Source organism: Setaria italica, chromosome VI (assembly GCF_000263155.2).
Source record: "Setaria italica strain Yugu1 chromosome VI, Setaria_italica_v2.0, whole genome shotgun sequence".
NCBI classification, from domain to species: domain Eukaryota; kingdom Viridiplantae; phylum Streptophyta; class Magnoliopsida; order Poales; family Poaceae; genus Setaria; species Setaria italica.
In genome coordinates this window covers 18,063,718-18,090,712 of record NC_028455.1, presented here as the reverse complement: position 1 = coordinate 18,090,712, position 26,995 = coordinate 18,063,718, and the positions used below count along the sequence as shown (strand labels likewise).

At 46.1% G+C, this 26,995-nt stretch overlaps 1 protein-coding gene across 2 annotated transcripts; it reads left to right on the top strand.

The window, feature by feature from the left end:
- The first annotated feature begins 70 nt into the window (after window positions 1–70).
- On the top strand, window positions 71–26,685 carry LOC101771929 (ribonuclease E/G-like protein, chloroplastic). 2 transcript variants are annotated; one of them, XM_004973154.4, is made up of 14 exons: window positions 71–398; window positions 690–793; window positions 1,791–1,972; window positions 8,105–8,414; window positions 8,509–9,701; window positions 10,161–10,478; window positions 10,568–10,609; window positions 16,950–17,074; window positions 21,508–21,655; window positions 22,388–22,460; window positions 23,286–23,398; window positions 25,156–25,275; window positions 25,758–25,913; window positions 26,017–26,685. In XM_004973154.4, the coding sequence occupies exons 1-14, from the start codon at window positions 235–237 to the stop codon at window positions 26,185–26,187; spliced, it is 3,219 nt and encodes a 1,072-aa protein (XP_004973211.1). In that variant the 5' UTR covers window positions 71–234; the 3' UTR covers window positions 26,188–26,685. The 2 variants fall into 2 exon arrangements, with proteins under 2 accessions (XP_004973211.1, XP_022683447.1); XM_022827712.1 differs by lacking the exon at window positions 690–793 and having other exon boundaries at window positions 72–398.
- The last annotated feature ends 310 nt before the right edge of the window (window positions 26,686–26,995 follow it).

Below are 26,995 nucleotides of genomic sequence, written 5' to 3'. Positions count from 1 at the left end.
GATTTCGATTTGAAGGATTTTGCAGGAACATTCAGCTCATTAAAATATTACGGAAACACCCTTCTCTTATCCCCTCGCCTAAACCTCACAGCGCACCACCACTTCCCTTTCCCTCGCCCGGAACTCCTATCCAACCTTCACCCAAGCACCCAACCCGAAAGGGGGAGCGGAGCCGCAGAAGCGGCGGAGCCCCGAGCCCGCGGAGGAGGGGAGAAGGCCGACTGATGCGCTTCCATGGCCGCCCGCGCGCTGGGCCCGCTGCCTCCTCTCGGTAGCATGTGGGGACCCCCGCGCGCCGCCGCCGGCTCCCCCGCCATAGAGGCCTCCGCCGCGGCCGCTCATGCCGCACCGCGCGGCGGAGCCGCGGTCAGCTCGGCCCTGTCCGGCCTTCGCGGAAGGTACCATGCATTTCTGGCTTTGTTAGTGCTCTATCATTTGCTTTCTTTTTTCCAAGTACCAAGAATGCAATCTTTGTTTTTAATTTTGAGCTGCGGTGATCAAAAAGTGGAATTCGTGAGTTGTATATCCACTTATCTCTGCCTCTAAAGAATTCAGGTAGAATTTGTAGATACAGGCTCTTTGCCACAAGTGACCAGCATAAACAATGTCAATTTTGTTTGCTTAGAAAAATGATCCTATTGTTTTGTGTATGGTGACAACCTCTCAATCGGGATATCATCTTTTCCTAGGCCCTCCTTGTGTTCGGTGCAATTCATGGATGGTCTTAGAAGCAATATTCAAGCAGAAGTGAACTTGGCTCTTTCCCCAAAGGCTTCGATGTCTAATGGGAGTGGTAATTTCCGTTTTGTCGTTTGTGCCAAGGAACAATAGAAACTCATCAAGATTTTGTCTACCGATTGATGGCTTAGAATGCTGGAGATATTTCTTTTGGTTTTCCCTCACAGAAAATGAGATGTTCCTTTTGTTCTTTTTCAAGAATCATGAATGGTTGCATAAACATATTAAAGCACTAAGTAGAAGTTTATGTTTACAAACTAACTGTAAAATTCTAGTGAAGGCAGCTTTCATGATTTGTTGTTTGATGAGCTTTGTTGCGAATTTTATGGTGCGATGAGGCACAAAGCTAACCGTGCTTATGATTTTTTTGACCTATATATTTAGGCAAATAATATGTTCATTTTTCAAAAATACATCTTTTGATAGATTTTTTTGCACCTTGTCAGAAAATGGAGTTTCTCAGTTATGCAGGTCTACATACATTTCTTCTACGTATTTTAATGCAAAATTGTAAATTTTGTTGATGGAATGTTCATGTTGGCCAACAATAATGTTTCTCATTAGTTCACTGTCCTTTCTATCTTTGAAGGATCTAAGGAGTAAATATAGGGCAACTTACTTTTGGCTTTGGAGGGGAGAATAAACATAGTTTACAAAATAAAATTCTTATTTAATCATGTTGGACTTGAATTTGGAAAAATAAAAGAAAAACTGAAGACATCAGGTTTTATTTAGTATTTCAGCTTTAGTTTCACTATACAAGTTAGAAATTTTTGCTAAACAGTTTAGTCAGATTTATATTTTTGATTCTCAATGTAGACAACTTTTTTGCTCTCAGTGTACAAAGTCGTTCATCTCATAAATCAAATCAAGAATTTTTTTTACAAATTTAATTCAGTTTATCATACCAGTTTAATTTATTTAAGTTAAATGTATGCCTACAACTCTACAAGATTCAATGGAATTTACACCTAAAGGCTGAAATAACACTAATAGTGTAAGTTTAATTTTTTTCTGATGTTTGTAGTGTTTGGTGTTCATTTTTCAAACAGACGATTCGACCATAACCTGTAAAGGATTCTGTACAATAGCATGGAACCTGAAAGCTGATGTACAAGATGGTTACCTAATATTCATAACAGGAGACCCTGTTACCTTGGGCTGTTGGGAATCCAACATGGCTGTTCAGTTGGCTCCTGTTGAAAACGATAATATATGGACAGCTGAAATAAAGGTATTTCTTCTTTTAATAGTAAAATCATTTTTTGGAAATGCATCCCAACTTCCTTAAACTAACAGGATAAAATCCATTAATTCAGCATACTATTGTGTGGACAACAAATCATACGTCAATATTTCAAGAAGCATCCAAAGTTAATTATTTTAGCAAAGTCTTCATCTTTAGTTAATGTCACGTTTTTCTACCGATCTTTAAGACAGTTCGATATAGTTACCATGCCGTAGTTGTTCTTATGCTGTTGTCGCAATGGTAGTGTGGGAGAAATACCATCGGAGGAAGTTCATATGGCATGGCTTGAAGGAAATTAGTGTATTGGAAGTGGAAGATAGACGAGAGAATTTTGTGTTGAGAGGTGACTAAATTGTTTCTTGCTTGGAAAATGACCAAAATAGATGTTGGCTCTATTTATGTAGAGAAGTACCTAACACTGTTATAACAGAAAATAGCTGTAACACAACTTGAACTTATGGTAGGATACAAACTCAGCCAGTAAACAAACCTTTACTATCTGGACAGAACTCTTACTAATTTGTAATTCTGACTAACTTGTACTGCCCATTCTGGCACAAATATGTGTGATGCAGCGGTATGCTGCGTATACCTCTTGCATATCCTGAGGGGGGTAGATGTGCCCAGAGGGGGTAGATGTGTTGCATTTCTGTGTATTAACATGTTGCCTTAGATGAAATCTTAGTATTCTTTTATCCTGATTAAATATCCTCAGACAAGCACATATATTCGTTTCCCAAGGGAAGCTACAGTAATCCATCTTTTGGTGCATAGCTGGTATTTTATGCCAGCACCCAGCTGTTTAGTGTGACCTTAGTAAATCTTTGTATTCCAGTGTGGCCCTTTGACACACTGTATTTCAGCAGTACTTTAGTTTCTTATATATGCCACCATGTTTCTGGTGCTGGATAGCACATAAGACAAACCCTGCTACTATATTCTTCACCTTTTAATTGATAACATATTCACTAGCTATTCATGGGAACAATTCACTCAGCTACTTGCGGAAACAAGTTCATCCAATAAGGAAACATTTGATTCTCAAGACATAGATAGTAGACCAGTAAGTATATTTAGGTTTGCTTGGTGATTTTGATGAAACTGTAGAGAAGTAGATGGGGAAACACCACACACCCTAATGAGGGGGGGGGGGTGTGTGACCTCTATTATATAGCCAATATGGCTTGGAGTACAAGGAATACAATCAAGTGTACATGGAAAGAATAAATACTTCCTAATACACATATATACTTTCTAATACCCACCCGCAGTTGTAGCGGGAGGATTACGGACGCAAAGACTGGATCTAAACTCAGTGAACAAAGGAGTCGGTAGGCCCTTCATCATGATGTCCGCGAACTAGTGAGAGGACGGCACATGGAGGACCCGGACCTCACCCAATGCCACCTTCTCACGGACGAAGTGGATGTCAATCTCAATGTGCTTTGTGCGCCGATGATGCATCGGGTTGGCTGTCATGTAGACAGCACTCATGTTGTCACAGTAGACAACAGTGGCCGAAGCAAGCAGGACATGAAGCTCCTAAAGAAGTTGGCGAAGCCATCAACACTCCGCCACAGCATGGGCCACAACCCTGTACTTCGCCTCAACACTGGAACGAGACACCGTGGTCTGGCGCTTGGAGGACCAAGACACCAGATTGTCGCCGAGGTAGACGCAGAAGCCGGAGGTGGAGCGTCGAGAGTCCGACCAGCCAGCCCAGTCGGCGTCGAAGGCAGTTAGAGACTGAACATAGCCGGTGTCGATGTGAAGCCCGGAGGAGAGCGTGCCCTTCACATAGCGTAGGATGCGCTTGATCACGGCAAGGTGGGGCTCGCGCGGGTCATGCATGAAGAGGCACACCTGCTGAACCGCATACGTCAGGTTTAGGTCGAGTCAGAGTGAGGTACTGAAGAGCCCCATCAAGACTCCTATACTCAGAGCCATCCTTGAGCTTGGCGCCGTCGTGTGCTGAGAGCTTGGCATGAGTGTCAACAGGAGTCACTGTAGAGTGACACTCAGGCATGCCAGCACGCTGAAGAAGGTCTAGGGCGTATTGTTGCTGGGATAGGAACAAGCCTTAGGAGGAGCGCGTGACGGAGATGCCGAGGAAGTGGTGAAGGTCACCAAGGTTCGTCATGGCGAACTTGGAGTGGAGACGCCCCATGATGTGCTGGAGGAGAGTCAAGGACGAGGTGGTGAGGACGAGTCGTTGGCGTAGAGTAGCACGTACAAAGAGGGAGGTGTCGGAGGTGGAGGCGACGAAGCCGAGTTGTCGAAGGAAGGAGGCGAACCGCTAGTACCAAGCCCTCGGGGCCTGCTTCAGGCCATATAAGGACTTCTGCAGGAGACAGACGTGGTCTGGGGCGGCGGGGTCGACGAAGCCTGGAGGCTGCTGGCAGTAGACAGTCTCCACGAGGTGTCCGTGAAGAAAAATGTTCTTCACGTCCAGCTGATGGATCGGCCAGGCATAAGAAGTGGCGATGCTGAGGACGGTCTGTATGGTCGCCGGTTTGACAATCGGGCTGAAGGTCTCGTCGTAGTTGATGCCACGGCGCTAGGAGAAGCCACGAACCACCCAGCGTGCCTTGTGCCAGGCGAGGGACCCATTAGTGTGGAACTTATGCCGGAAGATCCACTTGCCCGACACGACATTGGCGCCGAGTGGCCTCAGGACGAGGCGCTAGGTGTTGTTGTCGAGGAGGGCTTGGAACTCATCGACCATGGTTGCGCGCTAGTTGGCATCAGCCAAAGCATTGCGGTAGCTCGCCGGGAGTGAAAAAGGCGAAGGAGTCGTGGCCGTCAAGCCCCTGTAGTGCACCCGCTGGATGGCCCCAGTCACAGACCGAGTGACTGGGCGCAGTGGAGCAGAAGGTGGCGCCAAGGCGGGTGATAGGGGCGCCAGAGGCGTAGGGGGTGCTGGGGCCGCGGGCTATGGGGGCGCTAGAGGCGCAGGGTGTCACCGGGTGTAGTGTGGGGCAAGGGCGCCACCAGCGGGCCGGCGGGCGCCAGGCCGGTGCAAGGAGAGAGAGCCGGTTGGGGGCCCCCGAGGGAGGGAGAGGGGGGTGGCGCTCGAGGGGGCCGCGCCTGCGAAGCTGCTAGTGGATCTGGCGGGCGAGGAGGAGGACGGCGTCCCGCCCCGCCCGCCGAAGGAGCCTGGTACACGGCTGGGCCATGCACCAGTATGGCAGGGTCGTCGTCAGTGATTTCCTGCAAAACAACCAGTGAGGACTGTGGCTGCTCAACGTTCGAGGACGGAGCGACCGAGGTAGGAGTAGGAGCACCTGAGGGACTCGACAAGAGGAAGTGGAGCTGTGACAGGGGCGTGGGGTGGGAGGACAAGGGAAAAACAGACTCATCGAAGACAACAGGGCGAGAAATAATGACTCGACGAGTGGACAAGTCAAGGTAGCGATACCCCTTGTGAGAGGAGGGATAACCAAGGAAGACATAGGCTGCGGAGCGAGGAGTAAGTTTGTGGCGTGCCGTGGCAGAAAGGTTAGGATAGCAAAGACAACCGAATAGACGCAAGTGAGAGTACTCAGAAAGCTAGGAATATAGGAGGCGGTAGGAAATATCATTCTGGACGGCGGAGCAGGGGTGCCTATTTAGAAGATAGGTGGCGGTGGCGAGTGCCTCAGCCTAGTATGGGGCGTCCATAGAAGAGTGAATCAGCAAGGTGTGAGTCACATTATTAAGAGTGCGGACACGTTGGGCTTTCCCATTCTGTGGAGAAGTATATGGACACGAAAGACGCAAGTGAATGCCCCGCGAAGCCAAGAAGGACGTGAGGGTCCTGATGATGAACTCGGTGCCATTATTAGTGCCATTATCAGCCTGAAGACTACGGACAGGCAGACCAAACTGTGTAGTGGTATACACACATAAATTAATAATGTGTGTGGACACGTCAGACTTGTGGACTAGGGGAAAGGTCCGGCAAAAATGAGAGTAGTCATCTAAAATGACTAGATAGTAGCGGTAACCAGAAATGCTAGCAACAGGAGACGTCTAGACATCACAATGAATAATCTGAAAAGGAGTAGTGCTGCGAGAACAGGAACTAGAAAAAGGTAACCGCACATGTTTGCCCAACTAACACGAATGACATAAAGTATGAGTCCCTTTATTACAAGCTATGGAGGAATTAAGTCTAAGAAGTGTCGATGGTGGCGGGACCCGGATGACCAAGACGAAGATGCCACAAGCTGGAGGAGGTGGTGAGGCCGGTGTGGGGAGCTGCTTGGCTGGCGGCAGGTGGGATGGTGTAAAGGTCGCCGGCACTATTGCACCGAAGAATCACGTGACTGGTCTGGATGTCCTTGACAGAAAAACCAAGAGCGTCAAATTCTAGTGCAGTTATTGTCCCTAGTAAACTGACAAATAGAAATCAGATTACGGACTAAAGAAGGAGCAATGAGGACATTATTTAGGTGGAACTGTGAAGTGGGGGTGGATAGGGTGGAGTTGCCACGGCACGTAATAGGGAGAGTCTGACCGTTGCCTACAGTGATGAAAGAATGAGAGGGAGGTAGGCGAGAGTGGAGTATACCATCAGACGATGCCATGTGGCCAGAGGCACCGAAGTCTACCACCCAGCCACCGTTCTGCAGGGCCATCTGGTTGAGGGCATCAACTAGACCGGCCTGATCCCACATCGGAGCCGCCGGGGGCACCTGGACAGGCGCCTGGAGAGGAATGTACGTAGTGTGTGCCTGGGGCGGCGGGCCTAGGAGTCCGGGGGCAGAGGCGCGCTAGCCGCCCTCGCCACCAAATCCATAGCCACCTACCTGATGCTGTGCGCCGTAGGGTCTAGTCCCTGGACTGAAGCAGAACCACGGATCGGAGGGGCGTGGCTGGCTGGCTTGCTGTCCACCATAAGCAGGCTGCTGGAACCGGCCGCCATCGCCCTTCCCGTTCCACTTCTTCTTGCCGCCGCCGCCGCCCTTCTTTTCGTTGAAGGCGCCGTCGCTGCTGCCCTGGACCGAACCAGAGGAGGAGCGGCACCCGCCCCGACAGGTAGAGGAGGAAGACGTCGAGCCAGTCGCGGCGAGTAGGGCGGTGGAGTTGGAGACCTTCTCGTTGGTGAGGCGAAGCTCCTTTAAGGCCAGCATGTCGCGGGCCTGGGCGAAGCTGGGGAAGCCAGCGGTGGAGTTGGCGATGTCGTCGGCGGTGTTGGAGTAGCGTGGGTTGAGGCTGCGGAGGAGATTCAGGACAAGCTAGGAGTCTTGAACGGGATGGCCGACGTCGCGGAGGGTGTCGGCGCGGGTCTTCATGCGCCGGTAGTACTCAGCGATGGAGGAGTCGCCCTACATCATGGAATGGAAGTCTTGGCTGAGGAAGATCGCCCTGGACTGCTCGTTGGCGCGGAAGAGTCCCTCGATGGCGGGCCAGAGATCCTAGACGGTCTGGTCGTCGTCGGTCATGGCGAGGTCTAGGACGGAGTCGTCGACGGAGCCGAAGAACTAGGAGCGGACGTAGCAATCCGCTTGACCCTAGTCGGGGTCTTGGGGATAAGGCGCCACCGTGTCGTTGATGTGTGACTTGAGGCCGAACTTGCCGCACATAGACTTGAAGAAGGACGCCCACTTGGAGTAGGCAGAGGACTTCATCGTCAACGTCATGGGGACGTGGGACTTGATGGAGACGGTGGTGTAGGGGTGGACGACAGGCGGCGGCGCCGGGTACAGGAGGAAGCGCTGCCGTTGCCAGGCGCGTCGCCGGCAGGAGGAGCGCCGGGTGCCGTGGGAGCGCCGCTGGCAGGAGGCGTTGTGGGTTGGGCCAGCGGGGCCTGCAAGGAGCTGCCGGTGTTGTCAACGCCAGATCGGCGCTGCAGGAGAAGGGGCGCCGCCAGGGGGGGTCACGAGGCGCGAGAAAAAAAGGAGAGGCCCATGATCTAATCTCGTGATACCATGTAGAGAAGTAGATGGGAAAACAGGGGGGGTGACCTCTATTATATAGCCAATATGGCTTGGAGTACAAGGAATACAATCAAGTATACATGGAAAGAATAAATACTTCCTAATTCACATATATACTTCCTAATAGAAACTATTTCTGGAGCTCTTATTCCTTTTTTTATTGTCTTTTGGAGCATCACATTCTTGATTCTTTCAGGTGCCATATGGGGTGCACTTCAAATATAATTATTTTGTTCGAGAAGAAAAAGGTTCCTGTTCTGATATTATATGGAGGCCAGGTCCAGATTACTCCTTATCAATACCTTCAGTTGGCCGGAAAAAGCAGGTCATTGTTGTGAAAGATCTATGGATGAAAACCAGTGTGGCAGGTCTTCCTGCTCCTTCGTGGGGATCATGGCTGATGGAAGCTGGTTCTCTTGAAGGTGAATTTTTCGAGGGTGGAAATCATCAAAGCATTGTGGAAGCTCACTCTGCTAGGGATACAACAGATCAAGATTTATCTGTAGGTAATGTTGCACTACCACATCTTTTCACAAATAATAATTAATTATGGCTTCTTTAGTGGTGCTGAACACTTAAATGTTTCCAGTGGATTGGCAGGTGAGCATATTATATTGAAAATGGGGAATGGCACACCTTTACATTCAAAGCTGTTGTCAGAGAGTCTATCTACCAAAATGCACAATCGTATAACCGACAAACCAAATGCCAATAATATAAGCCAACATGGAAGGTATCAAGTTGTAGAGGAGCCATGGATTCTTGAATCTATTGCGGCTTCAAAGAAACCAGTTGCAAGAGTCAAAGATAAGAAAGGCAAAAAGAAGTTTTCCAATAATAAGCATGATTTTAGCAAAGCTAGTGAAAACGTGCCTCAAGAGGATCAGCCTGTTGAAGAGCCATGGTTATTTGAATCTATGGTGGAAGCAAATGAAACTATAGTTCATGCTGATGGAAAAATAGAAGCCAAGGATATTATCAGAAAGCTAAGGAAAATAGAAAAGCCTCCAGCACCTTTGGATGAGAATAAGCCCCCTACTTGTGAACCTTCATCAAGAGTTATACTTATTAACTCCTCTGTCTGCACTATGCAGAGAATTGCAGTATTAGAAGATGGGAAGCTAGTTGAACTCCTGCTGGAACCAATCAAGAACAATGTACAGTGTGATAGTATTTACTTAGGTATAGTAACAAAGCTTGTTCCTCATATGGGAGGAGCATTTGTAGATATTGGAATTTTAAGGCCTTCACTTATGAGCATAAAGCAAAACCGAGATCCTTTTGTGTATCCTCAAGTTGTAAAGAACAGTAGAGCAGATCCTGTTGATGATTCTTACTATAATGAAGATAACCTTCCAACTTATGACGAAGATGATGATATGAGTGATGATGAGTTTGCGGATGAAGAAACTCATGATGGCTCATCATCATTTCCAGTTGAGAATATTACAGATAATGAAGAAGGCATGGCTGATGCTAAAATAGACATTGTCGATAGTACTGAATTTGAAGGCATTTCTGGTTATGATGAAGACAAAGATGATGAAAATGATCACATGGAAGATGAATATAGTGAGGAAATACTGCAAGCAGATCAGTCAGAAATTTCCAATGATCTTAAGACTTTATCTTCAATTCAACATGCTTTGAGAGAATCTGATGACGACACAAATGGAAGCAGGTGGTCTCAAGTTCGCAAGGGCACTAAAATTATGGTTCAGGTTGTCAAGGAAGGATTAGGTTCAAAAGGTCCAACACTTAGTCCATTTCCGTGCCTGCGAAGCCGATTTTGGGTAAGGTGGTGGGGATAATTGCCTCCTGTTCTTCCATAATAAATTTGCTGTGCTTTGCAATCTTTTAGAATATGTAGTTGATAATTTCTGCACATGGTACAAATAATCTTTTAGATGATTTATACAATGACTATTGTAGTTGATTCCAAAATGGGATATGTAGATAATGTTTTCTGATTGTGACCTTGAAATGACGTTATGAATTAACCTTGTGAAATTATAAGTACTGAACAGATATATGACACTTTGATTTATGGTTTATGCATCAACTGGTATACATCACTATGCATGATCGGCTGAAATAGTCTTAAAAAGTATATTGTTTTCTTGATGTAACTATCAATAGATCAAGTATCATTTGCCTTTTACATTGCATTATGTTCCTGAAATAAGAAACAGCAACATTACTCGCAGGAAATTTTAGGATTAACTTCAGTGACATACTTTTTGATTTTCCAGATATTGGTTTCCCGTGGTAACAAAGTTGGAGTATCCAAAAAGATTACTGGTATAGAGCGCACCAGGTTAAAGGGAATAACAAAATTATTGCGACCTCCTGGATTTACATTGACAGCTCGTACAGTCGCTGCTGGTCATTCTTGGGAGGAATTGCAGAGGGACCTTGATGGCTTGCTATCTGCCTGGAAAGGAATAACGGAACATGCTCAATCTGCTGCCTTGGCTGCTGAGGAGGGAGTGGATGGTGCTGTTCCTGTAATGTTGCACAGAGCAAAGGGTCAGGCTCTATCTGTTGTTCAAGATGATTTTAATGAGAAGGTGAATTAATTCAGGATACAATATACTCAAAATTGGTTTGATATTTCAACCTAACCATGATCATTTTTTTTACTCTATTCTGCATTTAGGTGAAGAGACTGGTTGTGGATTCTCCTCGAACATATCATGAGGTAAGGAACTTGATGACGAAAATGGGTAAACACTCAAGTTATCTAAACAGAAACTGAGCCTAGCCTAGTTGGTGGGAGGTGTGTATGTAAACCCCCACCACTGAGGTTTTGGTGCTCTTTGGCTCGACTTTAGGTGCCCATTTCTTGTTATTTACATTGCCACCTAGTCATCCTAGGTTTATCATTTTTTTTCAACTTATTTAAAACTCATGAAGGAATATTTATTTACTTAGTTTCTCTTTTCTTTTTTTTTGACTTGCATGCATGATTTATAATAAAAAGTATAACTCTGGAAACATGTCTATTTCTGATGTTAATATAGTTCTGCTACTTAATCATTATAACACTAACTGATTCATTTAAATTGGTTCTGATTGTTAGACATGTGTATGTGTTGTGTGCGTGTAGAGCCCTTGGCGTGTATGCCAGGGCTAAGGCCGTCTACTGCCGTGGCCCCCTGTTTAGCATTAGGCAAGGATACCCCTGAGATTGGTTTTGTTTCTATAAACCTCTCTCAGGGGCTGCCTATATATTGTTGTTCCTATTGTATGACCTAATCAATCTATTATTGCACGCAATCTCTATTGCTGGTATCACGAGTTCGGGTTTCTCCCGTTCTTGCTTACGCAAACCTAGCGCTCCGCTGCTGGCGCTACTTTCTGCACGATCTCTTCGTGCCCAACCAGCGTGCCCCCGCCGGCGCTGCTAACCCCGCGCGCGTCCTTCACGCAGCGCACATGGTCGGCTCCCTGTCGCCCGCCACCGCCGAGCCCTCCGCCGCCACCGCCAAGCGCGACGCCGCGGAGGCTGAGGCCGCCAAACGCGTCGCCGACGAGCGCGCGGCTCGCAAGGAGGCGCGCGCTGCCGCACTCGCCCGCGCCGTCAAGGTTGAGGAAGAGGCCACCGCCGCTGCGCAGGAGTGCGACGCCGCTGCTGCTCGCTTCCGCGACGCCCTGGCACGCGCCGCCGAGGAGCGCAAGGGCGCCTCGCCCGACTCTGAGGAGGACACCGTCGACGACAACTCTGCCGTCTCCGATCAGGCACCCAATGACGCCCACCAGGCCATGCTGCTGCACGAAGCTGCTGCCGTCTTGAATCTGCACGCCCAAGCTGGTGCTGTGCAGAATATCTGGAGTGTCATCCCCGTCGTTCTCGACATCACCTCCGGCAACTACACACGGTGGCGTGAGCAGTTGCTCCTCACCGTCGGCAAGTACTCCCTGCAAGACCATGTCCTTCGTGACGTGCCCACTCTAGCCTCTCCATATTGGGGGCGCATGGATTGCGTCGTCCGATCTTAGCTCTACGGCACCATCGCCAACAACCTCGTCAACGTTGTCATGTAGCGCGGCGAGCGCGGCGCCACCGCCTTTGCCACCTGGCTTGCCATTGAGACCCAGTTTCTTGGCAACCGGGAGATACGGGCCCTCTACCTCGACGCCCAGTTCTGGAACTTCGTCCAAGGCGATTCATCCATCATGGATTACTGCAGGCGCTTCAAGGGCATGGCGGACGCCCTTGGTGATCTTGGCGAGCAGGTCTCTAACCGCACCATCATCCTCAATATCATCCGCGGGCTCAACGAGACGTTTGCCGCGACATTAGGCGCATCCGCCCTCTCCGCACCTTCCTAGAGGCTCGCGATGACTTGCTCCTTGAGGAGCTCACGATGGCGAACCCTGCTTCGACTCCGTCTACGGCACTCTTCACTGGCACTAGCCCGTGCTTTCCTCCTCCTCGTGCGCCCCTGGTTCCTCCCACCAATCTGCTGGTCGGCCCAACAATAACTCCGGGGGCGACAAAGGGGGCGGCAGGGGAGGGAACTCCGGGTCCTCAGCAGCTCCTCCAAGCAGAAGTGGAGCAAGCGCTGCGGCCAGCCGCACCAGGACGGTGGTGGCAAGGCCCCTGCCAGCCACAACTCCAAAGCCCAGGCTCCTGCTCCAGGCACGGCATAGGAGGCCGGTGGTCCCTGGCCCTCCTTCTAGAACCCGTGGATAGCCCAGCGCTCCCCTCCGGCCTGCCGCGCTTCCTCAGCAGGCTCTTTTGGCGTAGTAGCAGGCCTTCCTCGCTCAGCAGCAGGCCCTGCACGCCCTGCAGCAGGCGCAACAGCACGGCCTCCAGGTGCCGCTCATGGGCCAGCATGCGCCCTACCTGGGGCAGCACCTCAGGTTCCTCCGGGTTTCTACCACCCCATGATGGGCCTGCCCTCTTCCTGGGATCAGCATTCCCTCGCCTCGACATTCAGCACCATAACGCTCAACCAGCCGCAGGCACACGATTGGTATCTTGACTCAGGTGCCACCTCCCACATGACTTCAGACGTTGATACTCTTTCATATTCATCTTACCCGCGGTATCCTTTTCCTTCATCCATTGTTGTCGGTGACGGCTCCTTGCTTCCCGTCACGGCTACTGGCACAACACACCTTCCGGGTCCTTTATGTCTTCATAACGTTCTAGTTTCACCTAAGCTTATTAAGAATCTTATTTCTTATCGCCAGTTCACCTCTGATAACAATTGTTCTGTCGAATTTGATCCCGCTAGCTATTCTGTGAAGGATCTGGAGTCTCCGAGGCTGATCGTCAGGCGCAACAGCTCTGGGCCGCTATACCCCTTGTGCCTTCCTACTGCCCACGCCCTCGCTGCTATCTCCACCTCTTCAGTGTGGCATCGCCGTCTTGGTCATCCTGGTCATCAAGTTTTGTCCAAAGTCGCTTATGTAATTCCTTTTTGTAATAAAGAAGTAAGTCCCATTTGTCATGCGTGCCAGTTAGGGCGTCACACTAGCCTCCCCTTTCAGTCATCAGCATCTCGAGCGTCTTGCAATTTTGATCTCATACACTATGATTTGTGGACGTCTCCTGTTCTTAGTGTCTCTGGATACAAATACTATTTGCTCATTCTTGATGACTGCTCTCATTACTTGTGGACGTTTCCATTACACCTAAAATCCGACACGTTTGCGACTTTGACTAACTTTTTCTCCTATGTGCGTACTCAGTTTGGCGCCACTGTGAAAGCTGTTCAATGCGACAACGGCCGCGAGTTTGACAACTCTAGTACCCACAGTTTCTTCCTCACTCACGGTGTCCACCTGCTAATGTCCTACCCATACACCTTGTCCCAAAACGGCCGGGCCGAGCGCATGATTCGGAGCGTCAACAATGTTGTTCGCTCTCTCCTATTCCAGGCTAGTATGTCTCCTTATTGGGTTGAGTCGCTGCATACTGCCACACATCTGCTTAACATCTTGCCCACCAAAACACTTGGCTCCTCCACGCCACACATGGCTTTGTTTGACGCCCAACCTTCCTATGATCACCTTCGTGTTTTCGATTGCGCAAGCTATCCTAATCTTTCCGCTACTGCAGCCCACAAACTTGCTCCTCGTTCCACCTTGTGCGTTTTCCTTGGCTATTCTGCTCATCATAAAGGTTACCGCTATCTTGATCTCTCCTCCAACCGAGTCATCATCTCTCAGCATGTGGTGTTTGACGAGACTTCGTTTCCCTTTTTCCAGCAGCCACCGCCATCTGCTACCGAGGAGTTTGAGTTCTTATTGGAGCCTACTAATGTGGTGCTAGCACCTATCGGTTCAGCACCTCTTTTGTCATCTGCAAGTTTACCCCTAGGCGCACCTGCATTGCCACGTGCGGCTGTGCCTTTGCCCGGTGCCCCCGTACATCCATGTGCAGCTTCTGCTCCTTCGGTGGCCTCCACTCCGCCGCTGGACGCTACCCTGCAGCCGCCCGGTGTCAGCACCGGCTGCCTTGATGGTGCCCTCTCTGGCACACCTCCTGGCATCTCTTCTAGGCCCGCTGTGCCTGGCCTAGCCAGCACTGCTGGCTCGTCGGTCCCTGGCACGCCACCTGCTGCTGCGGGACACGCCCTCAGCCCCGGCTGGCCCCTCCAGCGGCACTGCTGGTAGCTCCGCTGCCCCTGCCGGCACTACTGCCTAGCAGGGGCGCCCCGTTGACTCCAGTCAGCCTCTCCAGGTCTACTCCCGCCGGCCCATCCATGCTCCGACCCGGATGTCGCCCTGAGGCCCGTAGGCTCCTACTCCGGCTCCCCTTCCTCGCGGTGCTCTTCCTGTGCGTCCTGTGACAAATCAGCATGTCATGATCACGCGCAGGAAGTTGGGATTTCGTGTGCTAGCGCTGTTCCACTCCACCCCGTTGTCGCTGTTGCCTCGCACCTACCGGAGCGGCCTCGCTGATCCAAATTGGCGTCGGGCTATGCAGGAGGAATTTGATGCGCTCCTGGCCAACAATTCGTGGGATCTCATTCCCCGTCCTGCTCGGGCCAATGTTGTGATCGGCAAATGGGTCTTTAAGCACAAGTTCAAGGCAGATGGTTCTCTGGATCGCTACAAGGCGTGTTGGGTGCTGCGAGGGTTTACCCAGCACCTAGGGATTGACTATGCTGAGACTTTCAGTCCCGTTGTGAAGCCCGCCACCGTCCACACAGTGCTCTCCTTGGCTTTCTCGCAGCTGGCCGATTCATCAGTTGGATGTGAGGAATGCCTTTCTTCATGGGACATTGTCAGAGATAGTTTATTGTGCTCAGCCTGCTAGCTTTGAGGATCCTGCTCCTGCTAGCTTTGAGGATCCTGCTCGCTCTGATCATGTGTGTCGGCTTAATCAATCTCTTTATGGACTTAAGCAGGCACCCGTGCTTGGTATAGCCGTTTCGCCACCCACTTGTTGCAGCTTGGTTTTGTGGAGGCAAAGACTGACACTTCTTTGTTGTGTATCACCGCGGCGACGACACTATCTGTCTCCTCCTTTATGTGGATGACAGTTCTCACAGCGTCCTCGACACCTTTGCCCCGCCGTACTATTGATGCTTTGCAGCAGGAATTCTCCATGAAGGATCTTGGTGAGCTTCATCACTTTTTGGGTATGCATGTGCAGCGCTCTGGTGATGGCCTTCTGTTGTCCCAGCGCCAGTTTATGCTGGAGATTCTGGACTGTGCTGGTATGACCGATTGCAAGCCTTGTTCCACCCCGGTTGATACTAATCCGAAGCTGTCTGCTGCTGAAGGTGCTCCTCTTGTCAATGGCCCCAATTTTCGGAGTCTTGCTGGTGCTTTATAGTACCTCACCTTCACACGTCTAGATATTGCCTATGTTGTTCAGCAAGTATGCCTCCATATGCATGACCCGTGAGAGCTGCATCTTGCTGCTTTGAAGCGCATTCTTCGGTATATGTGTGGAACTCTTAACCTGGGCTTGCTCCTGCGACCATCTACTCAGTCTAATCTGCTTGTCTATTCCAACGCTGTTTGGGCTGGCTGCCCGGACACCCGCAAATCCACTTCTGGCTATGCCGTGTTTTTGGGTGATAATCTGATCTCCTGGCCTTCCAAGCGTCAGAATGCAGTCTCTCGCTCGAGTGCTGAGGCTAAGTATCGGGCGGTTGCCAATGCTGTTGCCGAGGTTTCTTGGTTGCGTCAACTTCTTGTTGAGCTGCATGTTCCTCTGCGCTGCACCGCCTTGGTTTATTGTGATAACATTAGCACTATCTACATGTCTTGGAACCCTGTTCAGCATCAGCACACCAAACATGTGGAGATTGATCTACACTTTGTTCATGAGCGAGTTGCCACCGGAGATGTCCGCGTCCTTCGTGTTCCGTCGAGCTCTCAGTACGCCGACATCTTCACCAAAGGCCTGCCTTCTTCGGTGTTCATGGAGTTCAAGTCCAGTCGAACGTTCAGGCTACCGACGATCAGACTGCAAGGGCGTGTTAGACATGTGTATGTGTTGTGTGCGTGTAGAGCCCTTGGTGTGTACCCAGGGCTAGGGCTGGCTACTGCCGTGGCCCCCTGATTAGTATTAGGCAAGGATACCCCTGGGATTGATTCTGTTTCTATAAACCTCTCTCAGGGGCTGCCTATATATTGTTGTACCCATTGTATGACCTAATCAATCTATTATTCCACGCAATCTCTATTGCTTTCATTGATGATCTTTCTTTTCTTCCATTTTGGTTTTGTGGATTTCCTTCCTTCTCATCTTAGTTAAGTGTGTATAAAGGTGATGTTTTGGGCAATTGCCTGTGTTGTTCAGCTCAGTCATGCTTCTTTATATTCCCTTGATTTCTCTGGTATGGGTCAGAAAATGAAAGTAATGTGGGATGCCATTCAGAAAAAAAATTTCATATTTGAAATAGTTAGTATAATGAAGTACAATGAGTTGCACTATGTTTCAAGATACCGGGATTTGCTTGCTTGTCTATGCTAAATATTTAACCTGTTGGTTGCTGTGCACCGTGCATCCTTATACAGAAATAATTTCTTAAATCTGGTGAACCATGCACTTTTCTGTGTGTGTATAGGTTACAAGCTATCTCCAAGAAGTTGCACCTGAGCTCTGCAGTCGAGTTGATCTTTATGAGAAAAGAAAGCCTATATTTGATGAATACAACATTGAGAAGGAGATAGACAATATCCTTTGCAAAAGGTGCTATTTCATTGTTTCTATATTATTTCATAACTTCTGTTGATGCAACTTTTCTTGAGTAAGCACATCTACTAATGTAGGTCGAGCATCAAAAAATATTTATGGCCTTGGAAAAATAAGTTAGCAGTGTCCAGAATCAGCGACACATGGTTCTTTTAATGGGCTTTTTGTGGGCTTAATTTTTTATATTGGTTTTAAAAAATACTGACCTGAAGCACCTTCTTAATTTGGAAAAGCATGAGTCGATTGAATTATTAAGTTGGTTTCATCACTAAGATATTTGAGTTCTGAAGTATAATCAGCTGAGGCATAATCTGCTTGGTGCAAGGAAAAGTCAAATTTAGTTAAACAGGAAAGACAAATATGACGTTGATTAATGTTAAAAAATTAGTTTGCACAGGAAACTCTAAATCGATTAATATCATGGCGGACACTTGAATACTCAACCAGAAGCTTACTTTTTATTACTATTTTTTTTCTCGAACACTCATGAGAGCTTCGTGTCATTTCATTAAAGAAGAAGAGAAATCATGTACAAACCACATAAACATATAAAATTCACACCACTGAAACAAAAGAAAAACAACCAAAGAAGGTCCTATAGGGGTTGTTTGGATCTCACGGATAAGGAGAACCAGCTTCTGTAAAACTAGATTTAAGCTAACAGCCGCTAAAACCTAGTTTGTTAACTCCAACAAACTCACGTGTAGATAAAACTAGTGTTCCACAAAACTAGGATTTCCAGTTTCACGAAAAACAAGAATACATCGTTTTTCACAAAACCACTATTCCGCATCATCGTTCTAAACTAGACATTGTATCTTTTTAATACTGTCTCACCAATGGAAAAAAAAAACCCAACCTGGAATTGGTCCTCGCCTCCTCGTTGTTCTCGGCACTGCTACAATCTTGCGTCGCCCACAGCTCCGTCACCAGCCATGGCCTTTGTAATCTCGGCCAGTCACTCGAGGCGGCGATGTTGCTCGTTGGTTCCATAGTGATATGTTGCCGCTTGGCTAGGCAAAGCAGGAACTGGTGCAGAGCGCCGCACTTGTAGATCACCGAAGTAGAGCTCGCCGGTGCTGCATGTGTGCTTGCCGGTGAATAATTGCTCCAGACGTATGACAGTGTTGCACGAGCCAAGAGAACTGGAGGGGGAGCAACAACAAGAATGTGGAAAGTATGATGGAGAGGTCCTCAGAACCTCAGCTTGTATTACATTTTTGCTCGATGTTGTTGGGTTGATGAAAATTGCGAAATGACAACCACTCTTCCAGGCTAAATCAAGACAGTGATATGAACCCGCTATTGTTCCCAATCTTTTGGTGAGTGGGGGATAACTCGATTTGGGGCGGATCCGATGTTGTGCTGCCCAACTACAACGACCAACAGGGTGCTGCGCCTTAGCGACAGTTACACCAGCTCCAATTTGTTGCTATTGATGCCGTGCAAAGAACAACCTTGAACCTGCAAGCAAATCGAAGAACAAGCAAGAACAAGTGGACAAGCAAATAATGTACAGACCTTTGGGGTTCTGAATCAAGCAAATCGGGTGGTCTAATCGACACACGCGTTTACAAGGAAGTAGCAGTAGCTAAACTTTCATCTAAACAAAAGCCAACTGTTCTTGGTGGCGGCTAAGGGGTATATCAACGTGGGAGGACGACCACCAGGGTGTTGGGGTCGTGCTCCAACCCTAGGACGCGTCCCTAATGGACCCAACTTGATACACGGCCCATCGGCCAAAATAGGGTGACACAGTACCATGGGCAGAAAACGTCTCTGTAACAAATCGACGATTGCAGCTGCCTCAGAAATGATATGGACATGAGTTCAGATCCATATGAAAGTAGACTTGATAAGGATTCCATGAAGTACTTGAACGCCCCAAGCCGAGTCAATATGCGACCGTAGTGACCGTCACAAGTTGGCGCTGTCCTGCAGTCCGAATCCAACTCCGAAACGTGTTGGATTTGATCTCTTTGTTTCCTTGGGCCAAAGTGACGTGGTGGCTTGGCGGGGAACGCTGGAATTCTTGGACTGAGTCCTCAATCAACTTCTTTGGACCTCCATGCCTTCCATGTGTGTTTAACACTCTTTTTGATCCATGTATGTATTTCTGAAAATGACAATGAACACACATTATGGTGCAGCATCAATTCATCAAATGTATCAAATACAATCATGACAAAAAATTATTTCACCTTTGAATCAAAAGTTGCTAATGTGGTTGTATCAGAGCTGGTGATGTCCTCATCACACAGCATTACCAATCTCATTTTTCAGTTTTCAAGAACCAAACAGAGCATTGTCAAAACACGCTAACCGAATAACTAACCTAAAACCAGTTTTTCTAAAAACCCTCTTAAAACTCATTTTCTCAAAGCTAGTTTTGTTTTTTGAGATCCAAACAACCACATAGTATACTATCTAGCCACTAGACCCTGGAGGTCCTTAGCGCCAGTAGTGCACCAGAACATGCCTGATCTGTCACAGCCCATACTACAGCCGCTACATTAGGATTGGTTCTATTGAAGACACAATTGTTCATGCGATTCCAAATCTCCCAGGCAACTAATATGATCAACGAATTAAACCACTTATTGAGTTGCTTGCCAACCTGTTTCAGAGCCTCTGTACCATCAGCTAGAGAAACTTGATATGTCTGACTGGGGAGGCACAGGCTGCAAACAAACTTGATGCAAGATGGTAAACCAAATTTGTATAGAAACCACACGTGGCACCAAAATAAGCTGGATGGTTTCCTTGGCTTGTTCACAAAGAGGGCAAGCTGCAGGATGTGGCAGGTTTGTTCAGTTCGACCGCGATTGTTCTAGCCACAAAAAGAACTTGAGCATAAAAGTGCCCATGAGCTCCAACTCTCTTCCAAGGAGCAAATTTCATTGAGCTCAGAAAGAATGCCTTGTAGGCTGATTTGCTTGAGTAAATCTCTGAGTTGGAGAGCACCCACTTTCCTCAACAAGTGCCTTGCCCACTGTCCTTTGATTAATAGCTCTTCTTGAGATCGGTTTGATGAAATTAGGGGCCAAGTCACTAATAGACTGGCCATGAAGCCATCGGTCTTTCCAAAATTTAGAGGGTGTTTGGTTTGAAGAATCACTCCATTCTAGATGAGGTGGTGCATCATGAGTCCATTCCTCATATTTGGTGGAATGACCCCATTCCTCATACTAGTACTAATTATTAGCCTGTGAGGAATGAAGTGGTGATGGATCAACTCATTCCATTCCACAAACCAAACAAGAAAGTGAGGAGTGAGAAGATGATGGACTACCTCATTCCTCAAACCAAACACCCTATTAGTGTTTGTGCCATCTCCCACCAGCACCACAATGGCAATTGCAAACAAAGCATGCACATTCAGGTGAACCTGAACTTATAGCCCAAGATTAAGCCATGCATATGCAAGTATGAACTATTTCGAATTGTGAAACTGTGAATGGATCATTAAATCATTTATAGTTTGTTTGATGGCACGTGCTACTCGGATAACAGTGCTGATTCTTGAGCTAATATGTGCAAAAAAACCTGACTACCGGGAGGGGTGCATTTATTAGATAAAAGGCTGATGTGGATTCTGCCCGCTGATCCGATGATTCATAAAAGCTCGATGGATTGCATGGCCCTCGTGCCCAAGGCCGTGGAGAACTTTTACTACTATAACCAATACCTTTTTAATCCTCATATTTGTGACTCTAGTTAGGTTTCATCTCTAGGCTCCCCGACTTGCTTTGGACTAAAAGGTTTGTTGTTGTTGTATAGTCTCAGATCGCTAAACTTAGGGATGTTGATTGCTTGTGGGTAATAACTGGTCCATTCAAATGTTCCCGAGTGCTTTACAAATGTTGGCTGTGTTTCAGAATCTCGAATATACTTTTGGTTAATGGGATAAGAACAGAAGTTGTGTGCGCACTAGTTGCATGTAGGTCCTATAGAACTAGTTTCAATTGAGGTTGCTGCAAATATGGTCTGCTTAAGAGTTATTTGACATTAGTGAACAAGACTATTATATTTCAAACCCAGCAGTCATTTTCTATGTTTTCTTTCTTGAACGATGACTGCATTTTCCAACTAGCAGAGTAGGTTGGAGTAGAGTGTCGATAAATTAGTTTGTGCTGCTGCCTATCTGCTAGGTGCAAACTTAGTCAAAAGTTCAAGTTTGTGTTTTCATAATTACTATGCATCATCTTGCATAAAATTAATGCTAGCTAGGTTTTGCCATTAGGGACTATGGTTTTGTTTTTGTTGCTTTAGGAAAAGAATATTAAATTGAAGACTGATATTGCAAAGCTGCTTGCAGTTCAAAATTCACTTTTAATTTAACTTTAGACTTTGAGTCTTGACCTTTACGCTATTGAAAGCTGTAAAGGAAGCAGTTTCTGTAATGTTGTGATTTTCTTTTCTCGATGCAGGGTACCGCTACAAAATGGTGGTTCTCTGGTCATAGAACAGACTGAAGCTCTTGTTTCAATTGATGTGAATGGTGGTCACAGTATGTTTGGTCAGGGAACATCCCAGGAAAAAGCTATTTTAGAAGTCAATCTTGAAGCTGCAAAACAAGTATGTGATGTATCTTGGAACTTTCTTGGGAAGTAGCCTACTTTATTGTTCCCAATTTGTTTTTTCAAGGACTCTTGTGTCATATTCACCTTAACCAATCTGGCATTTTGGTTCTGTTGCGTTTTTTTTTACATTTATCTATCTATTAAGAATTGCATATCAATATATCATAGTTCTTTGTTGTCCTGCAATTTTGCCTAACAGTTATAACACATAAAGAATGCACCTCTGTTTTCTCTAGTCTATGGGAACCTTATGTTTTTATCATGAATATAAACTTGTTTGCTCTCATGAGCCGTTGATGTACCTTTAGTGCACACCACAAATTTGTGAAAACAGACCAGTATGATTCTTTTTAAAGGAAGGAACAGTTCATCCTATTGTTACACCAGACTCCCATGGCAACCAGTTCATAAACCAGACAGCTGTCCCAATGATTTAACTTCCATTCATTAAAATTTTAGATTCATATTGGACACACTGTCATGCTTCCAGTTTTAGGGCTGATGCTGACTCCAGTTCACAAAACCATGCTTCATACCTATTGTTTACAATGTTGAAGAATGATCAGTATCATTTGTAGATTTTACCAGCCAATATAGGTATTGTGTTTGGTAGAACATATTGAATTCCTTCTGGGATGCTTGTACAGAGTTGAAGCAGGACATATATTATAGTTTTTGAAATATATTTTAAATTATGAATAACCATAAAAAAAAATCATGAATGCAGATTGCCCGTGAGTTGCGCTTGAGGGATATTGGTGGTATTATTGTTGTGGATTTTATTGACATGACAGATGATTGTGAGTATGATTTCGGATACTACTCTGATAACTGATGCCTTGCAACTGAACTATCAAAGCTACTTTTTGAGCCATTTGTTTCTCTGTGCTTGCCTTTGTTGCCAATCTTCTAATATTTAAAATATTTAAATGTAGCTTACAAATATACCCCTTCCAATTCCAAATGTGTGTTGTTTTAGGTTGAATGAACTTTTACTGCCTTTCATTTATACTAGATTGGGAAAGATGACACACATATTTGTGAGGGTAGAAACACTTATTAGGCAAGGGCAAGGAAGGACAAAAAAATGGAAAATTGCCTATTAGTTAGAGAATAGTCGAGAAGGCTTATATGATCTACATTTGGAATCGGAGCGAGTGAGCTGTTCTAGTATCTATAAGCTAAATGCTGTTTCTTTTTAATACAATATAGTTTCATACTTGCCATGTAATATTTAGCTAAGTTTGGACATATTTTTAAAATTCTGTTCAATATCTTTCCCTACGAAAATATTTGGTATGTTCGACGAATTTTCTTTGCAACAATTAAGGGACAGTTTGGCTCGAATGTTGTGCACACTGGCTTCTTTCCCACTATGGTGCTTATTTTATAAAAGCCATGAATTGCAGAAGGCAACATGTTTAATTAGCATCACTAATAGAGGTTCTTAACAGCCAGTAATTTGTCATGTAGTTATTTTTTGCTTTGATCTTGCAATGCTTGATGATATTTTCTTGATTATGATTCCAAACTTCCATTTGTTTTTATGCTTTTAGATTCCTGATAATGATGCAGATTCTTTGTTGCTTCTCTTTTCTCCCTGACATTAATGTCATATTTTCCAGCAAACAAAAGGCTAGTCTATGAAGAAATGAAGAAAGCAGTGGAAAAGGATCGGTCAACAGTTGGTGTTTCAGAATTATCAAAACTTGGTTTGATGGAGATAACCAGAAAAAGGGTATGTGCATCAGCTGCATAAGTTGCATAATGCCATGTTCCTCCTTGGAGAAACTAGTGACCGTTACCTGCATCACTTGTGTCAGCCAGCTCACACTTACCTAGTTATAGGTTTTAGAGGCTATGGATTCTATTCTTCTTTTTTTCTCGAACTATGCAGGACATTAAGAGAGAAGAAAGTACAAAGAAAAGGGAAAGCCCCTATCCTTAGCACAGAACACCCCCAGAACACACACAACACAACGCAAAACACACAACCCACTATTAAGCTAGAACAAGTGCGCCGTTTAACAACAGAGCAAAACAAGACCCAGAACACCACGCCTAGGCGGCTGGTGCAAGCGACCTAGCCAGCAGTTCCCTAAGTTTAGAAGCCCCTGCCAAGCACCAAAGGGTGCTTTCATTTGTTATTTCCTGAAGGAGCAACTGAATGTTAGGTAGAGCGCCCTAAAAAACGCAGGAATTATGATGCTTCCAGATTTCCCATGCCACCAGTATGATGAGGGAATTTATTCCTTTCCGCAAAGCTTTTGGTGCTGCTCTGATGACTCGAACCCACCAAGCTGAAAAACTAGATGAATCAGCCGGCACATCAACGACCAAATTTAGAAGCAGAAAGATCAAAGACCAGATCTGCCGGGTAACATGCAAGATAACAATAGGTGTTGGGCTGTTTCTTGTGCCTGGTCACACAATGGGCAGGCAGCCGGGTGGTGCAGCCCCCCATTGCGAGCCGGTCAGCCATCCAAAGCCTCTGCTTAATGGCTAACTAGACAAAAAATTTGCAGCGTAAAGGAGCCCAGCTTCACCATATCCTCCTCCACGGGATAAACTTGATTGAGCCAACGAAGAAAGCTTCATATGCAGACTTGCTGGTATATGAACCAGTTGGGGTCAGCTTCCATCGATATTGGTCTGGGATGTCATGTTGTAAAACCACCCCATCCAACTGGTCCCAAAGTAGCAGGTACTCCATCAGGACCTCAACTGAAAGGGCTCCTCTAATATCTGACACCCAGCGCCTATTAAAAAGAGCTTGAGCAACTGTTCTTGTTTTGACCACTCTCTTCGGAATTGTTTGGAATAGATTGGGAGCTACTTCAGACATAGTCTTCCCATCCATCCATCTTCTGACCAGAACAGAACTGACTTGCCATTCCCAACCACTGAATCTAGTGCCATATTAAACATAGCTTGAGCTTTTTGTGGTACTTGGATATGTAGACCAGCCCAAGGCTGAGAAGGGTCAGTTTTTTGTGCCCAAAGCCATCTGATCTGTAAGGCCCAACCAAAGGACTCAAGGTTGTGGATGCCCAGCCCTCCATATTCAAGAGGACGCTGCACCTTCTCCCATGAAACCAAGCAGTTTCCCCCATTTGCTTGTTCCTGTCCTTTCCAAAGAAAACCGCGCCGTTTCTTGTCAATTGCTTTGATAACTCATTTGGGCAGGTCTATAGCAATCATGGATTCTATTCTTCATCCATAACAAGACTTCAATTCGATAATAGGTTTAGATGTATATGAGTGAGGGTCAGTAGCTAGAAGAACAAAGAAGCCAGTGTGCTTGGCTACCTATAATACATGCAATTTATCCTTGGCTCAGGGTTAAGAAAGGAATAATTTAATTTATCCGGAGCTGTTAATGGAACAATTAATACTTAGCACGCACCTAAAATAACTCTGTTTCTTCAATACTCTCACCACAAAAATAGTTGTTTTTTAATTTTAGTATTGAGATGGATTTATGTTATTTTTCAGGTTCGACCAAGTGTTACATTCATGATCAGTGAGCCTTGCACATGCTGCCATGGTACTGGTCGTGTAGAAGCTCTTGACACATCCTTTTCAAAGATAGAACGTGAAATATGTCGACGCCTTGTAAGTCCTATAGGGTTATCAAAATTTTCGTTTTCTTACCTGTGTCAGCAACAGTGTCACTTTCACCTACATACTGTCACTTTTGACAACACTAAGTAATTTTTGACTATTTACTAACTTATAAAATATTTATCATGTAAGATAAACATATGAGGTAGGTTTGATATAGTAGTACTATATTAATATTGCATATTTATTAGGTTTAAATATACATGAACTAAAATAAGCTGGTCAAAGTTTGAACAGTAGAGTCAATGGTGACAAGTATTTAAAATGGAGGGACCTACCTAGTAACACTCCCATTACTATTGCATGGCCATTTACGTAAAGGTCCAGATAACTCAAGGTTCACAAAATGTATAATACTCGACATAACTCAAGGTTCACAAAAAGTATAATACTCGACATAACCGCATGCTCATTCTTAGTTATGAATTGAGTCTAGACCTCATTGTTTTTCTGTTAATCTTTTCATGAACCAGGCTGCCTCTCGGCGAAAATCAGACCCTGAGAAACCAAAGTCATGGCCAAGATTTGTGCTTAGAGTGGATCATGAGATGTGCACATATTTGACATCGGGGAAGAAGACAAAACTAGGACTTCTGAGTAGCTCCCTCAAAGTGTGGATTTTATTGAAGGTAAAATTTTCTGCTGGTCCCTCTTCATATATGAATTCTTATCACAGATCTCTTTATCTGTGGTAACAGTTGGAGGTATCTAACATTTGTAAATACGTTTCAGATCGCCAGAGGTTTCTCCCGTGGAGCTTTTGAATTGCTACCATACTCAGAGGAGAAGGAAAATGGTGAGGAGAAAGAAACATCATCAGAGTCACCACAGAAAGAGGGAAGCCCCAAACTCTCTGTGTTTCCTATCAAGAAGTGGATGAGCCGTGCAAAGCGAGCGAAGTGAACCTCTTAAAAACGTGACAATTTTATTGGCATGTGCCCTTCCGGGCTATTCACAGATTATAATAACAAGAGCAAAATCAAGAAGAGGGTGATGCATTTGATTCGCAGAGATCCCAGCATCAGATATCCAGATGACCTCCTGACCAAATTACATTTGCAGTTTTTTTTCAGATCTGTGATGCAAAATATCTAGGTTTTAGGAAGGAAGAGTAGAATGAGTATTTTGGAGGGAAACTAGACTATCAGTATGCCAGGAGCAGGAGGCTCTGGGTTTAGGGGAGATCCTAGTGGCGTAGCTTTTCCATGCTTTAGAGCAGTTAACTTGCTAGAGGCGATCCCAATGATTTTTGTAATTCATTATCAAGACCCTTATTCAAACTTTTCCAGTAGGCGTGCAGTAGAAATGGATTCATTCTGACATCGGAAGGCCTGCCGTCTGCGGTAGGTCCGACCATACGCCATTTTCATTTAAAATTATGCTGAAGCTTATGTGACTGTAGACATAAACTCGGATGCACCCGTACTTATGAAACTGCTACTGGAAAATGGCTTATCGGTTGCATGCTAGAAGTGCGAAGGGACAACCATTTGCGTTCGCACGTTTATAAATTCAAAAGATATTTCATGAGCCCGCAATACTCGCTCTCATTGAATATGAATCATGCCCGAATTTCATTACTTGATAAAGCAACTAAATTACACGGTTTAACATCCAAAAATATAGCGATTTAAAGAAACTAGCCAACTACAAGCTACCATCGAGTGCCAGACTACGACTACGGGCGAGTCTTATTAGTACATGATTTCAT

Excerpts from the sequence above, each read along its gene's own strand:
- LOC101771929 (XM_004973154.4), top strand. The coding sequence starts at position 235 with ATGGCCGCCCGCGCGCTGGGCCCGCTGCCTCCTCTCGGTAGCATGTGG. Across the intron at positions 794-1,790 it reads TTCGATGTCTAATGGGAGTG|ACGATTCGACCATAACCTGT; the intron begins GTAATTTCCGTT and ends TTTTTCAAACAG. Across the intron at positions 23,399-25,155 it reads TGGAGATAACCAGAAAAAGG|GTTCGACCAAGTGTTACATT; the intron begins GTATGTGCATCA and ends GTTATTTTTCAG.